The sequence below is a fragment of the Molothrus aeneus genome, chromosome 1 (genome assembly GCF_037042795.1).
Source record: "Molothrus aeneus isolate 106 chromosome 1, BPBGC_Maene_1.0, whole genome shotgun sequence".
NCBI lineage: Eukaryota > Metazoa > Chordata > Aves > Passeriformes > Icteridae > Molothrus > Molothrus aeneus.
The window spans coordinates 116,984,436-117,004,607 of NC_089646.1; the positions used below are offsets into that span (position 1 = coordinate 116,984,436).

The following is a 20,172-nucleotide window of genomic DNA, read 5'->3' on the forward strand; positions in this document are numbered from 1 at the left end:
AATTTAAATCCATGGTATTTTGTCCTTATCCTTGATGTTTGAAATGCATAAAAATATTTGATTACTTTCTTATGATATCCCAGCCTCATTCTTCTCCTTCTAAACCAACCAAGGCCATTTCTTTCAGTCTTTTCTTTTAGAACCTATTTTCCACATCCACACCTACATCATGCTTGTTGCTTCCCTCTATACTGTAGGGTGTTCCTACATGGGTAGTAGTCAAAATCACAGACTCTGCTGCAACAGAGTAAATGAGCATTCTGCAAGTCTTACATATACAAACCCTGGGAAACTTCCAGTATAATGTTCATATTTTGACAATTTTAAGAAATTATTTGCCACTATAAACTGACTCTTCATCCAGAAGTGTTATTTCCTCAAGATCACTTTGTGCAATCGTTAAAAAAAAGCCAAAACAGAAAAAGAACACTTTAATTTGAGAAGGAAAAAACACATGCAACCAAGTTTTAAAAAGGGACTTGGATTCAAGGTCATGAGGGATGCACCTTCCCATTGCTCTGACAGGTATGTTTACACAATTGTATTGGGTTTAAGGCATTTTCTCCCTCAGAGAGAATATACTCTAATCAGCTCTAATACTCTAATCATACTCTAATATACTCTTAAGCAGCATATTAACTACAATGCTGACTTTTCTGATTCAAGTTTATAAATACTTAATTCTCCCTGGAGCATTGTTGAAGTGGTCTTGGATTTTACAGATGGCTGCTGCAGGAAGCCCCTACACAATTGCTAAACTTCTCCCATCACTTGAATCACAGTGTAATTCATTAATGATGGAGTTGAAAGCAGCTAGGTAAAAAAACCTGCATTTGATGAAGCATTGTGTGTTCTCCCACCAAATCTGTACTACAGCACAGGTACCTGGGCAGGAGCAGAGCAGAGAAGCAGGGGTTTGTAGGATGTGAAAAATGCCAATCACCTGTTTTTAAAATTTTAAAAGTTTTATAGTAATAAAATGGTTATAAAAATAGGAATATAATTAGAGTAATAAACATTTGGACAATTAGGATTTAGGACAATATGAGACAATAAAAACAAAGAGTTACGGACAGTCCAGGTACCTCTTTCTGGGCAAAATAAGCCCGAAAAAGGACACACATTAACAGAGGATTAACCCTTAAAAGCAATAGCCTGTTGCATATTCATACATCTCATACATGATGCATAAATTCCATTCAAACAAAGGATTCTGTCTGGTCAGTGTCAACTTCTTCCTATTAATCCTAATGGCATCCTCAGGGCTGAGCGAGCTGGGAAGAAGTTCGTTTCTTCTGATAATGGAGCAATTAATTCATTTTCTCTGAAAGATTTGGGTGTACTGTGGCTGCTATCTCGGTGCGAGTCCTCGCTTTAAAAAAAGTATCTATCTTACATAGCATAGTTTCTATTTTAACATTATGTTATAACCTAAAACTGTATTTAACACACTACTTAAGAAAATTAATACAGCATAACTTTCTAACAAAACACATATAATATTCATTTTAATATTTGCGAAAAGCCAATCATAAAATACACATCTTTCACACAGGACAAAGGGTCATGAGCAGGCATTGTCAAAGTGAGCTCACCTGCCTGAGCATGCAGACAGCCCGGGCTCTGAGCTGCGGGCTCTGACCCCAGGTAGCGCCCTCGACCCTGCTGACAACCTGCTGTGCAGGTGCCAGCGGCACCTGGAGTGCTGTGTCCACTTCTGGGCTCCACAGTGCAAGGGCGGCACGGAGCTCCTGGAGCCGGCCCAGTGGAGAGCTAGGGCTGGTTCAAGGGTCTCGAGCATGTCTTCCATGAGGAAAAGCTGAGGGGCCTGGGCCTGCTCCGATGACTGAGATGACTGAGGGGGGCTCCTCAGTGTGTATCTCAAGGGAGGGTGTCAACAAGATGGATCCAGGCTCTTCCTGGCGATGCCAAGCAACAGGACAAGAGGCAACGGACAGGAACCGATACACAGGACTTCGACTTGAATATGAGGAAGCGCTTCTTTATTGTGTGGGTGACCATGCACGGGAACAGACTGCCCCACCTAAAGACATTCCAGAACTGTCTGGATACAATCCCGTGCCATGTGCTCTGGGATGACCTTGTTTGAGCAGGGAGGTTGGACCAGTGTGGACCATGCGCCACTGTGGTCCCTTCCAACCTGACCCATTCAGTGATTCTGTGACCCAGGAGAGGATGGGTGACAGCAGCGGCTGCGGGAAGGCCGCCCGAGCCCTCCTCAGGCAGCAATGGCCACTCTGGGCAGCCAGGCTGGGTCGCCTCACGGCCGGATGCCCGCCGCCCTCGCCACGCCGCCCTCGCCACGCCGCCCTCGCCACGCCGCCCTGCCCCAGCAGGTCCGCGGTGGAGCGGAGAGAACCCTCCACATTTCCCACCGCCGCCTCCCCGGGCATTCGGGAGCCACACGCGCACTCCCAGGCCGGCGGGGGCGGGAACAGTCCCGGCTCCTTCCGCCCGCCTCGCGCATGCGCACTGGCGCCCCCGCTGAAAGCCCCGCCCCCCCGCGCCGCTGGAGCCGCTGGGCGGCGGGAGAGCGCGCGCGCGCGGCGCGGCTTGGAGCGGCACGTGACATGGAGGAGGCGGGGACGGGAAGGGAAAGGTCAGCGGCGACGCCGGCGGCGGGGGGAGCGGAAGGTCAGGGCGGCGCGGAGCGGAAGTGGGAGCCGGAGCCTCGTCCGCCATTGTGGGGAAGCGGAGCCCAGAGCAAGGGGGGGGAAGCGGCGCTGCGTCCGGCCGGCCGGCTCCTTCCAGCGGGAACCCGATCGGCGGCGGCGGCAGCAGCAGCAGCGAGCCCAGGCGGCAGCGGCGACAATCAGGCGGCGGCGGCGGAGGCGGGGAGGAGGCGGCGGAGGCGAGCGAGCGGCCCCGGCGTGCGGAATCACTCGAGGCCCAGGCGGAGCGGAGCGAGGGGATCGCGGCTCCCCGTGAAGAATGTCAGCCACCAGCGTCGACCAGGTACCGCCCGCGGGGCGGGGGGGGCGGCCGCCCGCTCTCTCCCCTTCCCGGCCCCGTCGTTACCCGCGGCGGGGGAGGGCGGCGGCAGGGCGGCCACCTGCACCTTCCCTCGCCGCCGGGGCGGCGCGGTTCGCGGCCTCCTCTTTCCCTCCTTCCTTCGCTCCCTGCTTCCCTCCCCGCCGCCATGGGGAGCGGCTGTCCATCGCCGCCGGGATGGCGGGCCTCTCTCCCGGCCCGGCCGCCCCTATTTATAACCGCTGAGCCGCGCCGGGGCCGCTCCGCCTCCCCGCGCTCCCGCCCGCAGCGCCCGCCGCTGCCGCTCAGCCCCGAGCGCCGCCGGCCCGGCCCCCGCCCGCGGCCCCCTTTGTGTGTGACCTCCTCGGGAGCCGGCCTTTCCTGGGATCCCGATTCTTCGCTCCGGGAGCGCCGTAGGGCCGGGCTCCCCGCGGCGCCCAGCGCCGGCTCCTCTCCTTGCGCGCCCCAAACTCCGCCAGGCTCCCCGTTACCGCATCCTTTCTCGTCCTGCCTTTCGCTCTCTTCGCCCACCTTTCTTCCTTCGGGCCTCTGACTTCTTTTCCCTCGGCCTTCGCTTCTTCCAGTAGTTCTCAGTTTTTCTCTTTGCGCTGTGCAGCACTTTTTTAAACTTGGTCCTTCACGGAGCTTAGAATTTGTTGTTTTTTTTACCTTTGCTAGGCCTCTGCTGGTCTTTCTTTCTGCCTGGAAGCTATTCTGTCTTGATCTCTGCTTCGTCCGTGGGTTTCTGCCACTCCCCAAAACTTTTAGCCCTGCAGTCCCTTGCCTCCTTTTATTTTCTCTCTGTGCCTTTAATGTTCTGTTTCTTTTGTCTCTGTGCATGCTCTCCAGTTTCCTTTAAGCATTTATTTCTAGCTCACTGATCTCTTAGCTTTTCATTGTTCTGTCTTTCATGAAGGCTGCTTCTTCCCAACTTTTTCTAGTTCTGTCTCTTGTTGGCCTTTGCATGCCTTTGTGTCTGGATTAGATTCATCCCAAAAGATGAGGTTGTTGGGGTTTTTCAAGTTACAGAGATTTTTCCCGTTTTGGGAGAGCACAGTGTCTAACGGGTGCACTTCTAGGTGAAGCAGCGTTGAACAGTTTTATGGTAACTCTGAGACAAATACACATTAAAGTAACTTGGAGGTGGTTACCTCCTAAAATTTCAAACCTCTGAATACTGAGTTCTTCAGGACTAAAAATTGTTAAGAGAATGATGGAGCCTGGAGACCCACTCCTGCTTAGTTGAAAGTAATACGAGAAGGTGAATTAGATTTTCATGGACTAGCATTTGTTTTTTGAAGTTAGTTTATCTTGCTGTAGCGGAATTAAGGATACTGTAACTTGTAATGTTACATTGATTCTTAGTGCATGACAGATTAACAGTGTTTTGTAATGACTAATCCCAAAAAAAAATCCTCCTTAAGGAATTGTTTCCTTGTGTGAAAGCTTTGTACAGACTGTATAATTTTCTCAGTATAATTGCCTAGGTAAGGAATGCACAACTTGAAGTTCAGCATATGATACAACTCTATATTCCTTTGCATATCTAAAAAGCAAGGCATTGTATGTTATTCTCTGATAAGTACCTGTCAGTCAGTTTAAAAGATGACAAATCATAATGAAAGTTGGGTATTGGCAGTAATCTTAAGGTATTAACCTTTTTTTTTTTTAACTCCGTCTAAGTTTTGTTTATTGCAAAGGTTTTTTTCAGGCCCCAGGGCAATTAAAATTCACTTGTTCAGCTTTTCAGCACCATTTAATCTTCATATGCTGTTAAATCCTAGATTATTTCGATATTTTTAATAAAATTCTATCAGGTTTTGGTTTTGTAGTATTTTATAATGTTATTTTAATTAATGTCACAACATTTTTATAATAGCGTGGTTTAGTAATATTTTCAAGTGATCTTTAAGTTGGAAAGGGCAGAATTGGCAAATAAATAGAATTACAGTGAAGTTTATATTAGAGGATTCTAACTGAACTTGTTTTGCTTCCCCCCCCCCACCCCCCACTTTCCTATATACAGAGACCTAAAGGACAGGGAAATAAAGGTAAGTTAACCTTGTATTTCTGTATAAATCTGTAATATTGCTTTTATGGAGGATAATGTCTGACAGTCATAGCAAGATGTTGTAGCTATAGGATGTCTTTTATTTCAGAGCAGGATGACACTAAATGTTACTTCCCAGCACTTTTACTGTGGCACAGCAGAACATCAGTTTACAATGTGTTATTTTGCAAAAGATTAATGTCAGAAGTCAGACAGTTAAATAGTAATTTCCTTTTAGCTGTCTTTGTGATATGCTTGTATAATCTCTTCTTAACAGTACACCTTGGGCCTTTCTGTGTAGTGAGTAGAATCATCAGGAAGAATCTTCTGAACAGCTTCCTCAGTTTACTACACAGCAACCATGTGACAAGTTACTCATATCTATGAGCAGAAAACATCACCTTCCTTATTCTCAGAATTTTTGTAGTCTTGCTTCATTTTAGCACCAGTAACTGATTTTTGTCTGTGTTTGTAACAGGTGTACTGCTTTTCTGCTTTTTCATGTTTCTGTCAAAGTCTTAAATACCATACTCATGGGATTTCTTTCCCACAGAAGGAAGAAACTACTAACTACTTAATATTCTTCTCTCTAAAATTCTTGGCAAGTCAGTTGTAAACAGCATTTCAGATTATATCTTGCAGTATTTTGTCTGGAATTTATTTTCTCACTAATATTCTATTTGGAATTTCTTTCTGCCTAAACAGTCCACTTTGTGCCTATTTAATTCTTAGCTGCTCAGCAAACTGAGCTATAGAGTAGCATGCACACAGCTACCTCTGTGTGTTAATATGCTTGTTATACTTAGGCAGATAAGAAACTTCTTTTTGAGCTTGGGTACTCTTTGCCCCTCTTAGTTCATTATCTGAACTAATTTAATTGGTCTCTGTGAGCTGTCATTTAGTGTTATCCACAGCATACTTATTCTATTATTCTGTCTACGTGCAGATTATCTGCTTCTTGTTACATGTATTGCTTGTGAGGTGGCACGTGGTTCCCAGATCTCATTGAGTTTGGCCTGTTCTTTTTAATTTCTCTGCATTCAGAGAAAAAGGAACATGTTTATCTCCTCAGACATTCTTAGTTTGGTTATTCTTAAATACTTGTTCTCTCGTATTCTTTTTTCTTTTGCCCAAAGTGCACTTATTAACTACTTCATGTTTTTGAAATAGTTTGTGGTTATAACCTTCCATGTTGCCCTTAAATGAGAAGAAAAGTCAGACTCATTGTAGCAAATAATTTGTGGCTTCACAATCTTTGAATTATCATTTCTCAGTTTTAGTGAGGTTAATTAGATGCATCTGTTAGAGAATCACACAGGTAGTTTTTGAACTGTACTCTATATATGTGACTTGGACTGGAAGTATTAAGCATTTCTATTTGGGTTCTATATTACACTGTGTGAAAATGCACTAGTCAGCTTTACTTTGGCTTATTTATGTTAGCATATTTTTGTGTTCTATAATTTGTCACTGCTGTGGAATGTTTGAATCAAAACACATCTCTGCTTGCTATGTAAGGAAGAGATTTTTGCATTTCTGAACTTGGATTTTTTTTTTTTTATGGAGTGCATCCTTTTAAATAATGAATACTTATGATATATTCTCTTGGTGAGAGTATGACCTGAGTGAAAACTATAGTGAAACAGAACAATTAATCTCTGTTCTGTTAAATTATTTGGTGTAATGTCTGCTTAGTGAAACTAAGTTATGACTTAGCATTAGATTAAAGGTCTAGGAGATTGTGCTAAAATCTTCACTGTAGCACATGTTGTTGGCTTTGGGCTAGAGGCTTTTTCAAGTGGTTGAATTTAGTCAGTGTCAGCAGTCCTTACTGACCACATGTTAGCAGCCAGTAGTGTTTCAGTTGTTGTGGTAGGTTTCAGCTTAGAGGAGCTCTGAGGGAAGATAGTTAACAAACCAGTCTGAAGGTGGTTCTGTGCATAAGAGAAGAGTAGTAGTGTTAGGGAGGATGGCAAAAGCTGTCCACATGACTGGTAGAGCTTGGGCCATATGAGAGAATGAATGAGCAGTGAAAGGGGTGTATACATATTTCATATTAAAATGAAAAATATTAGACCTGAAAATTATATTGGTCGGTAGCTGATTTTTTTTTTGTCTAGCAAAGTGCCTTGGATGCCTTGTTCTAATTGCTCATAAACTGCTGTGCTGTGCTGTTTCCTTCAACCACAATTTGTGGGACTGAAGTTCCAGTATGTAGAACAGTACAATCTATCTGTTGTGTCACATATGTGTGTTGGTATTTCAGAGGCTAGAATGAGTAAATCATCCTGTCATGAAACTTTACTTATTCTAGTTGTCAACTACTGTACAGTTGATGTAAAATATCAGAACTGGCATCCATCAAATTATGACTTACAGGGGTGTGAAGAAGAAAGGCACTCATGGGACTCATTTTTGGTTTTCCCCCCTTTTGTTTATTATGGCAGTGTATCAAATCTGTCATAGGAAGGTGCTGACGTTTTTACACTTGTGTGTGTAATGATTATTTGTTTCCTAGGAGGCTTAAATGTAATTATTAGGTTTAAAACAAGAATGAAATATTTCATGTTTCTTTCAGTGTTTATGCTTCATGTTAAGGTGTGATGACTTCTAATGAAAAAGTTAATTCTTGTACCCTTGGGTATCATTTTTTATGCGTGGCTATTCCAAGGATAGTAGCAGTTAAAAGAATATCAGCTTTAAATTCCTCTATTTGATGAGTTGCTTCTTCCCAATATCTAATTACACTGTATGTTTTCACAGTGTTTGCAGAAACATACAGTATTTTTAGCATCATATTGATACAGATATTTTTAGTATCTGTAGATTAGTTTCAATTAGTATTCTTCATCACTGCCCTGTTCAGTTGGAACACTTAACATGAGATTTTGGGAATGAGGCATTCATTTGCTCTTTTTAAATGTCTGTGTGGGCTACATTCTTCACTATTAACACATTATGTGAAGTTAGAATGAAAAGCTAAAGAAACGTGCTCCCAGTGATGCTATTTCACTGGGAAATGTATCTATTTCACCAGAAAAAGCGTCTCTATAGAAATATTTGGTGTCACTGACTTAGTATCGCAGTACAGAATTAATAAGAAAGAAAATACATTGACAGGAATATTTTATGTTAGTTGTAATGTCAGACCAAAAATAATTCTGTCTTCAGTGACCTTTAGATACCTGTGGAACAATAAACACAGCAGATGCATGTTTTATGAAGATTAGCTGTCAGTATGAGGAGATTAATTTTGATGGGATACTAGTCTTGATATACATCTGTTTATTCCTTTACTTGTGGTTGCATGCTTTTAAGAAACTTGTATGCTGCTGCCCATGTTTTTCATTATGATAAAATTGTGTTTGAAAGTTGTGCTGTCTGTTCTATTTGGTAAAGTCTAAGCAGTGAACATGACATAGACAAAATGTTTTGAGGCTTCATCCTGTGTGTAACTGGGCCAAATATAAAGGGGAATTCCAATATAAAGAGCTCATTAATGTTACCATTGTGTGTAAATTCAGGATGATAGATGACCTGAACTGAAACTCTTATTTATGGGGTAAAAGAACCCCCAACACCTAATGTTTAATTTAAATGTGGTGTTTAATTAGGAATATTGTTCTATCCAGTTGTAAACTGCATTGTGCTCAGCATTGCTGCTCATATTTGACTATTGCTAGTATAGAAATGCAGTGTACCAATTTGTAATAACTGAAGTGTCTGGTGTTCCTTTAAAACTTCAAGAAGGTAGTCAAGACACAGGTTGCTTTCTTCCCAGATAATTGCTTTGAAAAAGCCTTCTGTGTTAAATTATGAATTTTTATCTTTTTTTACTGCTCTCTGAAGTTAATAAAATTTTCCAGGATTTTGATTATTCCTTGTGATTATATCTATTACTTTGTCATTTCTTTCAGCTAGTTTCATTCATTGAAGGCAGTTTTGTTTTAGAGATGTTGAAGTCAATGTGAAAAAAAATTCAAGCACCACTTGGCTTACAATGTGAATTTTGGGTGGCAACCCCCCTACCCCCAATGAAGCAAGAAAAAACCCCCGACTTTTAACAACTAATTTCAGCGAAGTTGAATATTTAATTCCATGGCTGTATATGCTTTTCAGAAGCTTTTGCTAAAAGAGGGAAGCCATAAAATTGGCTCCTAACTCAGTTTTAAGTTTCAGAAAATCTGCTGTTTTCTTGTAACTTCTGCAGTCATGGTTTTTCAGTGCACCTTACTGATCATCCTGAGACTTTCTTTTTCCCCCCACTGAACATATTTGACAAAAAAAAAAAAAAAGTTGCATTTGGATAACCAGTAAATTTATTTTTAAGAACAGATCTTCATCTTCAGGTTGTGTAATTGAAAGTGCTGGTTTAAGTCCCTGTTCTGCTTTGCACCCTGGGAAACAGTGGAACTTAGCAGAAATTTGTGCAGTGTGGCTTTGTTTGAATAGTAGCCTGGGGGATGGTAGAGAGACACTTCAAGTAATTTGGGCAGCTGGAGAATCCCAGGTAGGTGTAATGCCTTAGATGAAATGAAAGGTAATAGGAGACCAAGAAGAGCAGGTAGGAGGAGATTCCAGCATATAGTGGCATATGTGTTGGGAAGGGCTTGTAATCACCCTTTGGGATTTAAGCTTTTACTTCTGTCTTGCTTTGTCACCTCGGAGCTTCAGAGATGTCACTAATGCAGTACAGTTATGTAGGAAATACAGGATTAAATAGCTGAGTAGTGGTGTCCTTCATGGTTGTCTTGGTGGGTAACTGCCCTTCCTCCTGGCAGGAGAAAGCTGTATGTTGCAACTTTCCCTGAACCTATTGAATATGTCTATAAATGTGGCTGGTCTGCACATTTGCACTTGCTCTGGTACTTCCGGAAATGCTGGATTTACTGCCTGTGCAAATAAGGTGTGCCTGCAGTTCTTCATCCACATGTCTGTGGATCCCAGGAAAGAATAGTCAGGAGTAGACTGTTCTAGCTGCCATCTTTGCAGCTAGATCTGATCCTCATGATCAGTAGAATGAGCTATTTTGTTTAAATTGGAATGGTGCTTAACAATAATATGTATTTCAATGTACAGACGATTAAGCAATGTTACCTAGATTAAAAGTGCAGCATAGATTTTCCAGAGACTATTCTAATACAGATTTATTTTTAGTTTCAGTACAAAACGGTTCGATTCATCAAAAGGATGCAGTAAATGATGATGATTTTGAGCCATATCTAAGTAGTCAGACAAATCAGGTAAGTGAACATTGGTTAGTACCTTGAAGTTAACTTTGACATTCAGCTGACTTCCAGACTTAATTTTGGGATATTTCTTACCATTACTGACTTGCCTGAATGTACCTAGAAATATAATTTTATGTCATACTTTGTCTCATCATAGGATATCTTAAGCAGATGAAGTGTTCTTAAGAATTCTGGAAAAGCTTCAGTTAAAAAGCATGCTTTCATGTCCCTGTCTCTTGTGCTTCTGCTCTAGCTTCAGAAAGATGCAGTTACGAGAAACTTGAGCTAAAAACCAAACCCTTACATTTAAAACAAAATCATCATTTTGGATGCAGTCCAAAACAACAGTTTTTGGACTGAGAATATATTAACTGCTTGGACATGGTTTCCTTTAAAAGTGGTAGAAGTAGCTCACAGCTGATGCCATAATAGATGGAAGCTTAGTATCACTACAGCTTGGTACAGCTCTTCTGCCAAGACACTAATGGCTTGACTTCCAGAACTGTGAATTGCCTTTGTAGTTGAAAGTTAATATGAGTTATGTTAAGTTTGTAAACTGGAGTGATCTTGAGAGAGAGAGAGAGTGCAAGTTATTAAAAGACTAAGAATTTTTGCTTGCCTTCACTTTTTTTTTCCCCTAAAAGTACAGCATTAAGGAGGCATCAGCTAGAGGATGATACGTGCAATTTTTTCTACAAAAAACTAGCAGAAATCGTATAGGGGTAGTCCTTCAAATGTCTCAAGAAATAAATTCTGTGATTTCCCAGGAGTCTATCTGGAGTAGTACTGATTTAATGCCCATTCTCCATAGCATGGATGTGTTACCTGTTTTTTGTTGCTACTCCTGAAACAAACAGGCATCGTTGCATCCATTTCACTGTACTAGTCTGTTGGAGTATCCAATTAGAAGTGAGAAATATGATAATACAACAACTTTAAATCATAGTTGCAGCTATTTTTCTTTAGTTATAAAGATACAGTTATGTACCTTTATAACTAAAGAAAAAACTACTTGTTTTAGAGTAGTATTTTCTTGATGCTGTTGGCATGGAGGTATTTTAAACCTAGCTTAGGTGCTAAACATGAGGATAATGTTCCAGAGCAAAAGGGGGCCCTTTAATGCTTTGAGAAGGTCTCATGAAGAAATGGCCATATCTGACAGATACCTCATTTATCTTTTATGTTGTCAGGAATGGTGAAAGTTACAAATACATTCATATAACCCTTAAAAATGTTTTGGATTGTATTACAGGTTTTTTTCCCCTGAGCATAATTGTCAATATTGCTGATTTTTTAAAAATTTATTTTCTTGCAGAGTAACAGCTATCCACCAATGTCAGACCCATACATGCCTAGCTATTATGCTCCATCCATTGGATTTCCATACTCTTTAGGTGAAGCAGCATGGTCAACTGCAGGTGACCCTCCAATGCCATATTTGACAACTTATGGACAGATGAGCAATGGTGAACACCATTACATACCTGATGGTGTATTTAGTCAACCTGGGGCATTAGGAAATACCCCTCCATTTCTTGGGCAGCATGGATTTAATTTTTTTCCTGGGAATGCAGACTTCTCTACATGGGGGACAAGTGGATCTCAGGGACAATCAACGCAAAGCTCTGCTTACAGCAGCAGCTATGGCTATCCACCTAGTTCTCTTGGGAGAGCCATAGCAGATGGACAGGCTGGATTTGGCAGTGATACTCTGAGCAAGGTGCCTGGGATTAGCAGCATTGAGCAAGGCATGACTGGACTGAAAATTGGTGGAGATATGACAGCTGCTGTAACAAAAACCGTAGGTTCAGCTCTGAGCAGTACAGGTATGACAAGCATTGCAGCTAACAGCGTGCCCCCAGTTAGCAGTTCAGCACCTAAACCAACCTCATGGGCTGCAATTGCAAGGAAACCTGCTAAACCTCAGCCGAAACTCAAGCCTAAAGGTAACGTGGGCATTGGGGGCCCTGCTGTACCGCCGCCACCTATAAAACACAACATGAATATTGGAACTTGGGATGACAAAGGGTCAGTGGTAAAAGCTCCCCCAGCTCAACCAGTACTGCCTCCTCAGACTATAATCCAGCAGCCTCAGCCATTAATTCAACCACCACCACTGGTGCAAAGCCAACTGCCTCAACAGCAGCCTCAGCCACAGCAACCACAACAGCAACAAGGACCTCAGCAGCAGGCCCAGCCTCACCAGTTGCAGCAGCAACAGCTGCAAAACCGCTGGGTAGCTCCTCGTAATAGGGGTGTGGGCTTCAGCCAGAACAATGGAGCTGGTAGTGAGAACTTTGGTTTAGGTGTTGTGTCCGTCAGCTCCTCACCTTCTGGTGTGGAAGTGCACCCAGTGCTGGAGAAACTAAAGGCCATAAACAACTACAATCCCAAAGACTTCGATTGGAATCTGAAGAACGGACGTGTGTTTATAATCAAAAGTTATTCAGAGGACGATATTCATCGCTCCATTAAGTACTCTATCTGGTGTAGTACTGAGCATGGGAATAAGCGCTTGGATGCTGCTTACCGGTCCCTGAATGGCAAAGGCCCACTCTATTTACTCTTCAGTGTGAATGGCAGTGGACACTTTTGCGGAGTGGCTGAGATGAAGTCTGTTGTGGACTACAATGCATATGCTGGTGTCTGGTCTCAGGATAAGTGGAAGGGGAAGTTTGATGTCAAATGGATCTTTGTCAAAGACGTTCCCAATAACCAACTGCGACATATTCGCTTGGAAAACAATGACAACAAACCAGTTACCAATTCGAGGGACACTCAAGAGGTACCCCTAGAAAAAGCCAAGCAAGTGCTTAAAATAATTGCTACTTTCAAGCATACCACCTCAATCTTTGATGACTTTGCACATTACGAGAAGCGTCAAGAGGAGGAGGAAGCCATGCGTAGGGTAAGAAATCAGTGTCATTACAATAGCTCTCTTTTTTTCTGTTTTCAGAAGCCTTGTTTTTCATTCATCTGGAATTTCTGTCTGCAAGTGTTAAATCAGAAAGTGGTACTTCTTGCTCAAAGTCTCTACTTGATATAACTGGCTCTTAATGTAAAAATTTAAGTTCCTGTAACTTGTTTATTAGTTCAGTCATCTGTTTAATCACAAGACGAAGGTAGGCCTGAATAAGCAGGCATCTGACAGGTTCTACTTCTTCAATGCAAATGGGAACTGAATTGAGTCCATTATCCATAACTGAAGTCTTCTTGCTTAGATTTTTACAGTTTCTGGATGTCACAAAAAGGAACAGAAATTAGAGAAGAAGCATACTTTATTTCACATAACATTTTAATTCAAATTCTGCTTTAATGAAACATTAACAGCACAGTTAGTGTGAAGAGCAGGTTTTCTCCTTGATTCAATTTATCTTTTGTGGAACTGTGAAAAACAGAAGTGATACAGTGGTGACTTGAATAGTGTTGAAATAATTTTTTGACCTTTCTGATAGTTCATTTCCTAAAGAAAGTGTTCATTTCTGCAAGGAAGAGTAAATGTGATAACCCTGTAGAGAAAGCTTTAGTTTTGGAGACATTTCCTGAAATGCTCATCAGACAAGGGAAAAGCATTTAATTAAAGCAGTTTTGTAGTACTTGGGTACTTTGTCTTGTGTACCCTCCCTAATCATAACACTTGTGCTCACCATTGGCCACAATATTTCCTTTTCCTATATTTACTTGCTTTCCAGACTTGCCAGTAACTGTAAATATATGATTTGTCTCATGGTTAGAAACATTTCAGGATCTGTTTTTACCAGTCAGATGATATGCAAGTATTCAAAAATGAGAGTTGCCATCAGTATGGTTTTTTGCTAATGTTCTCTGTTCATCATGTCATACCACTTGCTGGAATAAAAACCCCCAGAAGTTTAGGGTTTATGCTAACTAAGGGCCTTGAGAATTTGTTCACTTGAAGCTGACACATAAAGAAGCTGTGAAGCAGGTGAAATGTTTACTTCTCTTAGGTTTCTAGTACTGTGGTGGTTTCACCCCGGTTGTACATTCCTAATCCTTCAAGGTGTGTGTTGCATCTACTGTAGAACTGTGTCAGGTGTACCCCAAACCAATTTTGTAGTTCTATTGCATGACTCTGCAATAAATTGTTATGTTGAAAGTTTTCTGTTGTTAGGAGGCTAGATGAGTATCCCAGTTGGGTATGTGATGCCTTTTGGATTTTTTTCCTAAAAAGAAAATGGATTATGCCCCAAATGAGTATCATTAACTTTCATAGTATCTCAATGATGGAGTGATGGACTTCTTTCTTAACTAATATTCAATGTAAGGGAAGGACTTTGACTTTTTCAGGCTTTGGTATGACTTCATCAAGTGCAGAACCACCAGCCAGTTGAGGGAGGTGATTGTCACACTCTACCCTGTGCTAGTGAAGCTTCACCTCGAGTCCTGTGTGCAGTTTTCAGTGCCACAATATAAGGAAGACATAAAGCTATTAGAGAGCATCCAGAAGGGCCACAAAGATAGTGAAGAGTCTGGTCTTCTCTATGTGAGAAGAACCTGTGGACACTTGGTTTGTTCAGCCTGGAGGAGACTGAGGGGGAGACCTTATTATGGTCTCATGAGGGCAAGTGGAGAGGCAGGCACTGATTTCGTCACTGTTGTGACCAGTGACAGGTTTTGAGGGAATGCCCTGAAGCTGTATCAGGGAAGATGTAGATCAGATAGAGGAAAGGAGGGTGGTTGGGCACTGGAACAGGCTGCCCAGGGAAGTGGTCACAGCACCAAGGCTGACAGAGTTCAAGAAGTGTTTGGTCAATACTCTCAGGAAGATGGTGCAACTCTTGGACACAGAACCAGGAGTTGGACTTTGGTGATCCTCATGGACCCTTTCCAGATGTTCTGATTCTGTGATTTGTTGTAATTTTGTAATGTTTCAGGAGGACTGAGATTATAATGTATAATGGATCTCTGTAGCCTTCACACTTCAGTGTTTTCAAAATTTTCAGAATTTTGGGATATTTCATAAATAACTGGTTTGCTTCAAAAATATCTCCTTTGTTGAAAAAAAGCTTCACAAACAAGTCATAATTCAGGCATGCCCTAGCAACTCAGGAAAATTGTTTTATTTGTGGATTTGTTCCCTCAGTAGTAGGTAAAAGCCACAAAATGTAATGAAGAGGAGGAATGTAGATTAGTGGAAGTGTTTCTATGTGTGCTAAACTTAAAATTCAAAGTACTGAGTTCAGCATTTAGTAGGTCTTGAACTACATAACTGTGATGATGGGTATTTGACTAATAAAGTAACATTGCTATTTGAATAATATCTTCAGAGAAGCATTCAGTATCTGTATGGCTCAAATATTGCCCTCTGTTTCTTTGTAAATAGTTAACTTTCCCAACACTATTGAGAGAAAACATGCTTGTCAAGATACTTGCAGTAGTGGCCATTGGCTCTTTTAAGACATTGTACAAATTGGTTTTATAACTAATTATCAAAAATTGCTTTAGAATGTGTAGGTTAGTCATGAGGTTTTCTCTTTGTAGATGGATTTTTGAGGTGTGCTTTCAGCAAATTAATATAGACTTAAAATACAGGAAGTTCAAATCAAACTAATGACATCTACTGAGAGTTTAACTTTAGCATTCTCTTGTGATTGAATGTTGATTTTAAATCTGTGGTTTTTCTTTTATCACACAGTGTACAAGTAATCTGTCTTTAAATTGTAAACATGCAATTGTTAACTCTTATGATTTAAGTCTGTAAATGCACCAATTAGTATTGTAAGCTCTGGTTTGTGGTTAATTGAATAGCTCTTTATTACCTAGTGCCAGCTAAGCTTTCATGGAGCTGTATTTAAATATGTGCACTTTCTACGGCCTGTAGAACTGTGTAAATTAAGTTCCTGTTTATTTTCTTTGGCAGCTGTGGCAATCACTTTGTTTCCAGTGTTTTGGTAATAAAAAATATGCTTATAGTTGTTAATAAAATATTAAATGCATCAGGCTGCAGTAGTCCCCTCCGTGTTCCTTGAAATTCAGTTAATATTTTGTTGTTGCATAGGTGGTTACAAACTTTCATACAGCCAGCAATCTAAATATTGTAAGCAGCAAATAATTTAGGGATTTAATTTGCTTTATACCTGTTCATCATTACAGCTAATTCATCTTAAAATAATTGGTTGTAAAAGTTTAATCTTAACAACTCAGGGGGATCAATAATTCATTTCCAATATAGCCTAGCAGTATGTTTTATTAAAATATGGCAGTATACTTCTGAAAGTACAATGAATAGTCTCTGATAAACACGAAACATAGCAACTTTGCCATTTGATAAAGGTAACTTGAAAATGACAAAGAATAGTCTCTTTAAGCATAAATATTAGAACTGTAGTGTTTGATGTAACCCTGGTGTGGGTGAGGCAGGGCTTGTATAGCAGGGCTTGTGCAGTAATCATTCCCTTTCTCTTCCAGCTCAGGTTCCAGACTCTTGTTTTAAACATACAAGTGCTGTGATCTGTTACCAAAGGATCAGAGAAATGAGTGATGCTTTTCATGAGTTCTGTCAGACATACATTGAAATAATCTGGAATTCCATTTGTCCTTAGTTAACTGCTGCTTTGTGGCATAAATGTGCACTCGTATGCATATTATTTAAAAAGATGTTTGATTGTCTTTCAACGGAAAGCTGTAATACCTAAATGAATGAAACAGAAATCTGAAAATATGCCTTTTAAGTTGACATAATTACATTTTAGAAAATCAAAGGTATTGAAAATAAAGAAAAACATCTGTAGTAGTAGCTTTGCATCTGATCTTCAGTAAGTATATGGGTGAAAATAAAATGTGGCTCTGATTAAAAATGCAGTTGTTGGCAGATTATTACTTCCTTGCCCTTCAGATGGTGGCTTATTACCAGTTGTCCTAGGACTTCTTTTGGTGCTTTTTGATGGAGAATTCTACTTTTGTAGCATATAGTGGGGAAAAAAGGTCATGGTTTCATGTAATTGTAGAGTGCTTTAGATGGTTTTCTTAGTGTGCTAGTCCACAAAAATAATTGATTTTTATACATGAGGTAAGATAGAATAACTTCATATATATTTGTGTTTATCTAATTTGCATTTGGAATGTTTTTTACTTTTCAGGAAGCCCTTAAATGGCAGATAAATAGGCATTTAAAATTTTAGCTTTCTTCTGTTGTATTACTTACCTTGTAATGGGAATGCTGACATAGCTAGAACTTCTTGACTCTCAAAAGGAGTGATGTTTTTTTTTTCCCCCTTCATTCTGATATCAATGTAACTTTTGTTTCTCTGGTAATTATGTCATTATCAGGCTGCAGTGTTAAGCAATGTAACTCCTTTCCTTTCTAGGACATTGCTGACATTGTGATTGGTTTGATATTTCTTAAAAATATCTTCAAGGGAGAAATCATCAATTAAGAGTGAACTGTAGCTGCTTCTTCCTCCTCTTAACTTCCAGACATCAATTACTATAATATAATGTCACGAACAGATATAGATCCATTGACAGATTTTCAGTTAAGGAAAACAGGTGATTGACAAAAATTTTTAATGCAATTTAAAGATATTTGTAGTAAACAACTTCTAAAAGTTTGTGTATTTATATTTAGAAGAGGTTTATGTAATAAACATGAAACTATCCAAAAGAGGGTTATGTAATTAATATCTTCTGAGAAATATGTTCATTTCCTGTATGCTTTTGATGAAGTTTCAAGGGACATTATTTTTCAATTTCCTTGACCTTCATATTTGTCAAGAGTGTCATCTTCATAATTGGAAGTGGGAAAGTAGAAACAGGGAACACTTTTTTCCCCTCTCTTGCTAGCTGTGAGATGAATATGTACCCCTGGTCATGGGAGAAGATTATTTGGTGCTAAAATAATTTTGAGCATGCTGCTCCAGAATTTCCTTTCCATGATGATGTGCTTATTTGCTGTGTATTTATTTGCTTTTGCATCATTAGTCTTTTGGAAAAACCTAAAAATGACCCTCCTGTTCTTATGTTACAGACACAGGGATTTCAAGTGTGCCTGTTTTCTGTGCATTTGGTAGAATCATTGTTTCTGTTCCAAGGTATAGTTTAGAATTCTTTAAGAGTATGGGAGATGTTTATGAGAGATGTTTATGGTTTCTTACAGAGTGACCATGTAAGAGTTTGAGCAGTGATGTTGCCTGTGTTTCTCTAGTGATGATGCAAGAGGGAAAGTGCAATATTGGACTGTTGAATAAAAGAGGTGGAAAGGAATTAAACTCACAGGCAGTCTTAGTTCATAGCAACACTTGTACAGATCTTGTCATGTGTTTGTTTCAAATCACTACCTGAAAATCAAGCCTACAAGGTCCTTTTTACAGAGTGGATTCTCTTACTCTGGGAGTGGAAAGACCAATTTCTCCTGTAAAATAGGGACCCCTATTGGAAAAGCTAGGAATATCAACCAAATGGTTTACCTCAGAGCCTGAGACCAGTCACTTTTTGGAGTCTAATACTTTATCTGCTTAAATATTAAGGCAGCTAGCTAAGACAAGACTTCAAACTTGAATTGAGCTGGATCTGTGACAGTTGTACCTTTTCTCAGTGCTATGTCTTTTAAGTTGTGATTTTTAAAGCAAAGGAGAAATTCTAAATCTCTTGTTCCAGAGCAGAAGCAGAACCTTAAGTATATACATATAGCTGTAAAAATTCATGAGGCAGCCTTCTGCTTCCTGCTACATCTCCTCAGATTTCAGTGCTCTATTAACAACAAATTGCCTAGAACAGTGCTGCTTTTCCTGCAGTTTGCAGGGAAGAAATATGCCTGTGTATTGCAAGAAAGTCCCAACCCATCTGACTCTTCACAGCCTTGCTTCATTGATTCATACTGCAGATGGGCTAGCTAGCAGTAATTCAGTGGAGATTCCTGGAAGTGGTTTGCTGGAAAAAATGGGACTTTAAAACATACAGATCTTGCATGTCTATTGAAGCTGTTCCTGTAGATTCAGTTGAACTGGGATTATTTGTTTTATATCAGAACCAATTTGCTTAAAACTTCATATTCATCTACCTGAAATGAAACATTACAAAACTTAGCAGATGATAGGTTTGGCAGTGTAGTTAATATTGATGAGTAATTATTGTTTTGTTCCATACCATACAGATTATAGTCAGTTGTAAAAAGTAAATGTAAACTTCCATGTTCACTGCATTTTCATATAAATAGGAAACCAAGATAAAGTAAGTTCATTTTTCCTTATGGTAGATTGGAGTTTGAGTTACATCTGTTCAAAGAGTATGAGTGGTGAGGCTTAAAGAAAAACTGCCTGAGAAATTCTTCCTCAGTGTATTTTGTAAGCCCTGCAGTGAATGTTATTTCCCTTCCAAGGCTACCATAAATTCCTTTGCAGAGCAATTAAGTAATGTGTTCCTGTTGCCCTTGGGCATCTGAGAACAACTAACCCAGGTGTCAGTCATCTTTCTGCTTCTTTTGCTGGGACAGAGGTCATCACTAAATGCAATTTCTATAGATTTGCTAAGAAGCTATCTCTTGTCAGTCTTCAAAAGCCAATGTTATACTCTGCGCATTGTTAATAAATAATAGTGAGGATCTGGAGGCTTGGTTGGTTTTTTTTTTTTTTTTTCAATCATCTTGCTGAAATGGCTGTCTTGTAGATAATTAAAGTCTGGTATTTCAGTGTATAATGATGTACAATGCTGAAGCAAAGCACCTGCTACTTGTATTTAGAATTAGCTAATCTGTCACTGGAAGTATCTGCCTGGGAAGACAAGACTGGAAGGGCTTTTCTGGCTCATAGAGTTCAAGCTTGGTTTCTGCAGAGCCTTTCATTGTTGTGTGTTATCATACAGTGTCTTTAAGTAGTTGGTTTCTTTCTCCACCTCTGCCTTTTGTACTGTGTGGAATTTCAGATGGGGATTAACTTCTTCTTC

General features: G+C 40.3%; 1 protein-coding gene across 1 annotated transcript in view; it reads left to right on the forward strand.

Annotated features, from left to right (window-relative positions):
• The first annotated feature begins 2,668 nt into the window (after positions 1–2,668).
• Positions 2,669–20,172, forward strand: part of YTHDF3 (YTH N6-methyladenosine RNA binding protein F3) — a 28,805-nt gene continuing 11,301 nt past the window's right edge. Inside the window, exons 1-4 of the mRNA XM_066563474.1 lie at positions 2,669–2,976; positions 5,018–5,042; positions 10,199–10,284; positions 11,588–13,180. Of these exons, the coding sequence (XP_066419571.1) occupies positions 2,953–2,976; positions 5,018–5,042; positions 10,199–10,284; positions 11,588–13,180 (1,728 nt within the window). The 5' untranslated portion in view covers positions 2,669–2,952. The remainder of the gene's footprint in view (positions 2,977–5,017; positions 5,043–10,198; positions 10,285–11,587; positions 13,181–20,172) is intronic.